The following is a 7,500-nucleotide window of genomic DNA, read 5'->3' on the forward strand; positions in this document are numbered from 1 at the left end:
CAGGTTGGGTTTGAGATAGATATATAAATGATATTATATAAATGAAATAAAAGAAAAACTGATCTAGAAGTGTCTTAATCTTGATCTTGCTGCTAGAAGTGGGTTAATTCTGATCTTGGCGGTGTAAGTGACGTAATATTTCACTTCAAGTTTTTGTTTTGATCTTAAATCTTGATCTTATTTGTACACGTAACTATTTTTATTTGATTTATTTATTTTTTTCCCAGATGAGGTTTATTTGTTTCCTCTGCTGTGTGTTGATTCTGATCTTGGCGGTGTAAGTGACGTAATATTTCACTTCAAGTTTTTGTTTTGATCTTAAATCTTGATCTTATTTGTACATGTAATAAACTTTTCTTTTTTCCTTTTTTTTTTTTTTTTTTTTTTTTTTTTTGAGAAGATTAATTATCAGAGAAGAGAAAGATAACAGCAGGAAATCGATAGAGTAAAATTGCTGAGTTAACATTAATGACTTGCGGAACATTCAATTAACATTCACGTAACATTTACTTTGACTTTTGTTGATATTTAGACATTGGACGAAGAGAAAATGTTAACCTTATGCATTGTAACCTTTCCCTGTTCTTCCATTTGCTTATTTATTCTTATATTTATTGACTAGGTACAGTTTTGCTTCACCACACCCCCCTACCACATTCCTACCACATTCCTACCACATACATACACTCTAGGAGATACGCCAAACATTCTTAACATTCTTGACCTTTTCCTTACTTCCAATCCTACTTCTTCTGTCACCATATCTTCCTTTCTTCTCTTTCTTCCCCACTGGGCTCTCCGATCATAGTCTCATATCTCTATCTTATCCTATCGCTGCACTGTCTCCTGTTATTCCCTCAAAGTAGTGTTCAATGCCTCAAAAACTCAATTCCTCCATCTATCAACTCGACACAACATTCTCGACAACTATCCTGTCTTCTTCAATGAGTCTCAGCTGTCGTCTGCACTGAATATCCTCGCCCTGTCCTTTACTTTTTTAAACTGCAAACTTCACACACTTAAACACACACACACACACACACACACACACACACACACTCTTCCATACTGAATATCCTCGGTCTGTCCTGCAAACTTCACATCTCATCTCTTGCTAAAACTGTTCCTGTCAAGTTTGGCATTCTGAGGTGTCTCTACAACTTCTCTCACTCTTCCACACAGCTGCTAACTCTGTACAGGGGCCTTATCCGTCCTTGTGTGGCGTTTGGGGTATGGGTCACATCTCGTAGCTACAGCCCTGCATAGATAGAGAGTCGAACGCTACATGTATCAGCCCACACCCTCACTGTATTACATTCACCACACTTTCACCACACCTACACACACTCTGACCTTATGTTGCCTTACATAACCCATCCCAGCCTTACCTTCCCTTTCTGAAACTAACCTACACTAATCTTATTTTATCTAACCTAACCTAAGCTATCCTTACCTAACCTAACCTTACCTATCCTATCCTTACCTAACGTAACCTAACCTAACCTTACCTAACCTAACCTAACCTATCCTTACCTAACCTATCCTTACCTAACCTAACCTATCCTTACCTAACCTAACCTAACCTAATCTATCCTTACCTAACCTAACCTATCCTATCCTAACCTAACCTTAACCTAACCTAACCTAACCTATCCTTACCTAACCTAACCTAACCTAAGCTATCCTTACCTAACCTAACCTAACCTACCCTAAGCTAACCTAACCTAACCTAACCTATCCTTACCTAACCTAACCTATCCTATCCTTACCTAACCTAACCTAACGTATCCTTACCTAACCTAACCTTACCTATCCTTACCTAACCTAACCTAACCTAACCTTACCTAACCTAACCTAACCTAACCTAACCTAACCTATCCTTACCTATCCTTACCTATCACAGTCCCCCTCCCCCCAACACACCTGCTAACACCTTCCCTTCCCCACTTTTCTCTCTCCATCATCCTTTCCTCCTCTTCCATTCCCTTTTCTTCCTCTCTCCCTCTCTCCTCCCCACACACCTGCCTCCTGTTCTATCCTCTCTCTCTTCCCTTGAAAGAAACTAAGAGGTCTGTTGCTGTTTGCCTTTCCTTTGTATTCCTTTGTGCTCCTAACGCCACTGCTAGCCCTACCTCCTCCTTCTGTTAACTCTACATCCTCCTTTACCGCCCTGTCTCTCCTGTCTGTGTCTAGGTGTAAGCAGTCACCAAACAGCCTTGAAAGAATCTAAAGGTGCTGTTTGGCTTTCCTTTGTGTTCCAGGCATCATTCTGTCTACTCTACCAACTCCTTTGCAGTCCCCAAACAGCCTTGAAGGTATCTAAAGGTGCTGTTTGGCTTTCCTTTGTGTTCCAGACGTCATTCTGTCTACTCTACCAACTCCTTTGCAGTCCCCAAACAGCCTTGAAGGTGTCTAAAGGTGGTGTTTGGCTTTCCTTTGTGTTCCAGACGTCATTCTGTGTACTCTACCAACTCCTTTGCAGTCCCCAAACAGCCTTGAAGAAATCTAAAAGGTGGTGTTTGCCTTTCCTTTGTGTTCCAGGCGTCATTCTGTCTACTCTACCTACTCCTTTGCAGTCCCCAAACAGCCTTGAAGAAATCTAAAAGGTGCTGTTTGGCTTTCCTTTGTGTTCCAGGCGTCATTCTGTCTACTCTACCTACTCATTTGCAGTCCCCAAACAGCCTTGAAGAAATCTAAAAGGTGCTGTTTGCCTTTCCTTTGTGTTCCAGACGTCATTCTGTCTACTCTACCAACTCCTTTGCAGTCCCCAAACAGCCTTGAAAGAATCTAAAGGTGGTGTTTGCCTTTCCTTTGTGTTCCAGGCATCATTCTGTCTACTCTACCAACTCCTTTGCAGTCCCCAAACAGCCTTGAAGGTATCTAAAGGTGCTGTTTGCCTTTCCTTTGTGTTCCTAATGCCACTCGTCTCCCGGCAGCTTTGGAGAGGAAGATCTCGATGCGTGTCAACAAAGAGGAGCTAGTACAAAAGGGCATACTGTTCCCTGACTCCCCTACCTCACCTGTCGCGGAAGGTAAGTGCCCCACTCACAGAAAACGGAGGTAAACAAAGGGATTTTATGGTACACTTCAAAAATTGTGTCGGGAGTGAATGAAAATGGATGAAGTGGAAGAAAATGGATGTAAACAAATGGTAGACTTAAGTGAATTGTGGGAAAGTGAAAGAAAACGTATGTTAGGAAAGGGATTTTAGGGTAGACTTAACTAAATTGTCTAGAAGTGAGAAAAAATGGATGGAATGAAAGAAAACGGATATAAACAGAAGGAATTTATGGTAGACTTAAAAATTTATGCGTTAGACTTAAAGAAAATGGAGATAAATGAAAGAAAACGTATAAACCAAAGAGATATAAGGGGAAACGTAAGTATCTGTAAAATAATTGTTTGGGGATCATAGAAAACGGACTTACACAAAGAAAATTGAAGGCAAACTTAAATAATTGTGTAGAAATATGAGAGAGAGAGAGAGAGAGAGAGAGAGAGAGAGAGAGAGAGAGAGGTGGTGTAAGGAATGAAGAGAAGGAGGAGAAGAAGGAGGAGGAGGAAAGAAAGAAGAGGAGGAGGAGAAGGAGAAGGAGGAGGAAAGGAAAGTATAAGAGGAAGAAGAAGAAGAAGAAGAAGGAAGAGATGACAGGGAGAGAAAGGAAGGAGGAGAAGGAGGAAGAGGAGGAGGAGGAGGAGAAGGAGAAGGAGGAGGAAGAAGGAATCAAGGAAGGAAAGAAGAAAAAAAGAAAAATTACTATTATCCTCCTCCTCCTCCTCCTCCTCCTCCTCCTCCTCCTCCTCCTCCTCCTCCTCCTCCTCCTCCTCCTCCTCAATCTGTTTAGCGAAGCAGGAGTAAGATAGAAAACGTCTTGAAACCAAAACACTGACGGCAGCTTTATAGAAAACGGTGCCATTTTAAGGGTGACTTAGTTAATGTGAGTGTGTCTGCTTTAAAGACCTCTCGTGGGTGTGTGTGTGTGTGTGTGTGTGTGTGTGTGTGTGTGTGTGTGTGTGTGTGAGAGAGAGCAAAAAATATTACTATACACATTTTATTATTATTATTATTATTATTATTATTATTATTATTATTATTATTATTATTATTATAACACCACCACCACCACCACCCCTACCACCACCACCACTACTACTACTACTACTACTACTACTACTATCACTCCGTTAGCAACAATAGTAGTAGTAGTAGTAGGAGGAGGAGGAGGAGGAGGAGGACGAAGGAAGGAAAGAGAGGAGGCACCGGCGCAGGACTCCTAGCGCTGATCCTCCTCCTCCTCCTCCTCCTCCTCCTCCTCCTCCTCCTCCTCCTCCTCCTCCTCCTCCTCCTCCTCCTCCTCCTCCTCCTCCTGCACCGCCGCCGCCGCCCAGTCTGCCCTCTGCCGCCGCTCCTTCCTGGTCTGTGCCCCGCTGCTGCTGACGCGTGTGTGTGCCGGCTGCGTGTGTGTGTGTGTGTGTGTGTGTGTGTGTGTGTGTGTGTGAGAGAGAGAGAGAAGGATTCTGTCTGTCTGTCTGTCTGTCTGTCTGTCTGTCTCTGTGTCTGTCTGTCTATCTGTGTGTGTGTGTGTGTGTGTGTGTGTGTGTGTGTGTGTGTGTGTGTGTTCTGTCTGTCTGTCTGTCTGTCTGTCTGTCTGTCTGTCTGTCTATCTGTGTGTGTGTGTGTGTGTGTGTGTGTGTGTGAGGGAAGGATCTCTGTTTGTGTGTGTGTGTGTGTCTCTCTCTGTCTGTCTATCTATCTGTGTGTGTGTGTGTGTGTGTGTGTGTGTGTGTGTGTGTGTGTGTGTGTGTGTGTGTGTGTGTGTGTGTGTGTGGGAAGGGTCTCTGTTTGTGTGTGTGTGTCTGTCTCTGTCTGGCTATCTATCTGTGTGTGTGTGTGTGTGTGTGTGTGTGTGTGTGTGTGTAATCGTGGGGGCAGAGAGAGAGAGAGAGAGAGAGAGAGAGAGAGAGAGAGAGAGAGAGCTTTCGTTACTCAATAAAGAATAATATCAAAAGAAACGAGTTTGAACATGTTTGGACAGACTAACTTGTGTTGCGTGGCCTTGAAACACAAACAGACAGACAGACACACAGACAGACAAAGAGAAAAATAAAGAAAAACAAAAATAATAACAGATAGTGAAAATTGTGTTGCAGTGTTTCATGATTCTCAATACAGTGTTTCTAAGTGTTTCGTTCAAGTGTTGCCAAGAGTGAGTGTTGATAGTGTTGTGTTTAAATGTTTTTTTTTTTCGCGCGTTTAAAAAAAAAATCATGTGTTACGAGTATTTTGTGAAGTGTTGCGTGGCATGTTGTGTTGCAGAGTGTTAGGTGTGTTTTATCGTAAGAATGTGTCAGTGTTGCTAAATTGATATATGAAGAAAAGTCGCTCAGTTTGTGTTGCGAATCGGTTTTTGAGTTGCTAAGTGTTTCGAAAATGTGTTGCATCAGAAAGACTTACAAGAATCTGAAGTGTTGCTAGAATTATCGAGGCTTGTGTTCCATATATGGGGAAAATCCAGAAATATTTAGTGTTTCGTCAAATAAATCTACGTTTGTGTTGCTGAAAGGAAAAAAAATAATAAGTTTGTGTTGCAAGTATAAAAAAAATGCAAAAAATGGCCTTGTGTTGCTAAAAAGATGAGTTTGTGTTACTAATAAAGAAAAACAAACTTGTGTTGTCAATATAAAGTAATGATAATGTTTGTGTTGCGAGAGTGTTAGTAATCATTAAAAATTCATTAGTTTTGTGTTGCACGGCTCTTAAATGTTAAACTAACTCTTGTGTTGCATAAAATAAATATTAAGTGTTTCATGAAATAAATTTACGTTTGTGTTGCTGAAGAGGAAAATATAAAAATGAATAAGTTTGTGTTGCGAGTTTAAGGAAAAATAAAAAAAATAACGTTGTGTTGCTAAGAATCATGACTTTGTGTTGCCAATAAAAGAAAATGTAAAACAAATTTGTGTTGCCAAAATAAAATAACTTTGTGTTGCGGGAAAACTGTAGTAACACAAGATTTTTTTTGAGTGTTGCAAGTAATCATAAAAAAATCCTGTTTTGTGTTGCGTGGCTCTTGAATGCTAAATTAACCCTTGTGTTGCATTAGAGAAGACATTGTGTTGTAGTGTTGCCAGAATAAAAAAAAAAGCATATAAACTCGTGTATTGCAGAAAAGTGTGTGTTACAATTGTGTTGCTTGTAAATCTGCACTTCCATTTTGTGTTGCTGATAAATTTATTCCATTATTTGTGTTGCTAACAAATCTTGTAGGCCTGTGTGGTGTGTTGCGTGGCTGTGACGTGTGGGTGTGTGTTGCTGGCAGGCTGGGAGAATTATGAGGCGGTGTAATACAGTGTTTCCGTGCAATACAACTCACGAAACACTGCCCAAAGTTGAGTTGACAGAAACACTTAGAATACAAACCTGATTTTAAATGTGTTAGGTGGAGAACTGTGTTGGAAGGCAGTGTTGAAGTAGGATAGAAACACTAGTAGAAACACTGGCGTGAGTTTGTGTTGCAGTTTGAGTTGCAGACGATAAATAATGAAGGATTTTGAAAGGTTGATAGAAAAAACGATAATATTTACTTAATTTTTGTGTTGCGAGTTGAAACACTTGTAAATATAATGTTAGTGTTGAATGTTTGACCAGAAACACTTCAGAAAAACAAGGTAATTGATTTTTTTATTTGAAACACTTAGAAACACATTATTTTTTGTGTTGCAAATTGAAATACACGCAGTTACTTTGATTGAAACACTGGAAAAACAACACAATCCTCTAATATTTGTGTTGCAGGTTGAAATACTCACAAATATTGAGCTCAAATTAAATATATTGATAAAAACACTCAGCAACACTAATTTATTTTGTATTGCAAGTTGAAATACACCCAAATTTTAGGTTACTTTGATAGAAACACTGAAAAACAACACTATTTTTTATCATTTTTGTGTTGCAAGGCTCAGATTAAATGTACTGATAGAAACACTTAGAAAACAGCAACACTTGATATTATTTTTAGTGTTGTAGGTTGAAATACACCCACATTTAAAGAAACACTTCAAAACAACACTATTATTATTTTGTGTTGATAGAAACACAAAAAAAGACTTGATATTTTTGAGTTGCAAGTTGAAATACACCGAAATTTTAAGTTATTTTTGATAGAAACACTTCAAAACCAACACTACTTATCATTATCATTTGTGTTGCAAGAATCAGACGGAATATATTAACAGAAACACTTAATAAACTGCAACACTTATTTTTTTTGTGTTGCAAATTGAAATACACCGAAATTTTAAGTTATTTTTTGATAGAAACACTTTAAACCAACACTACTTATCATTATCATTTGTGTTGCAAGAATCAGACGGAATATATTGACAGAAACACTTAAATAAACTGCAACACTTAATTTTTTTGTGTTGCAAATTGAAATACACCGAAATTTTAAGTTATTTTTTGATAGAAACACTTTAAACCAACACTACTTATCA

The 7,500-nt window shown here is 39.2% G+C and overlaps 1 protein-coding gene across 1 annotated transcript in view; it reads left to right on the top strand.

Moving 5' to 3' along the window:
- The window catches only part of LOC123502759 (phosphatase and actin regulator 4-like), an 82,241-nt gene that overhangs the window by 39,263 nt on the left and 35,478 nt on the right, over nt 1-7,500 (top strand). Inside the window, 1 exon segment of the mRNA XM_045252007.1 lies at nt 2,937-3,032. Coding sequence (XP_045107942.1) covers nt 2,937-3,032 — 96 coding nt within the window.

The sequence above is a fragment of the Portunus trituberculatus genome, chromosome 2, assembly GCF_017591435.1.
Source record: "Portunus trituberculatus isolate SZX2019 chromosome 2, ASM1759143v1, whole genome shotgun sequence".
In the NCBI taxonomy this organism is placed as follows: domain Eukaryota; kingdom Metazoa; phylum Arthropoda; class Malacostraca; order Decapoda; family Portunidae; genus Portunus; species Portunus trituberculatus.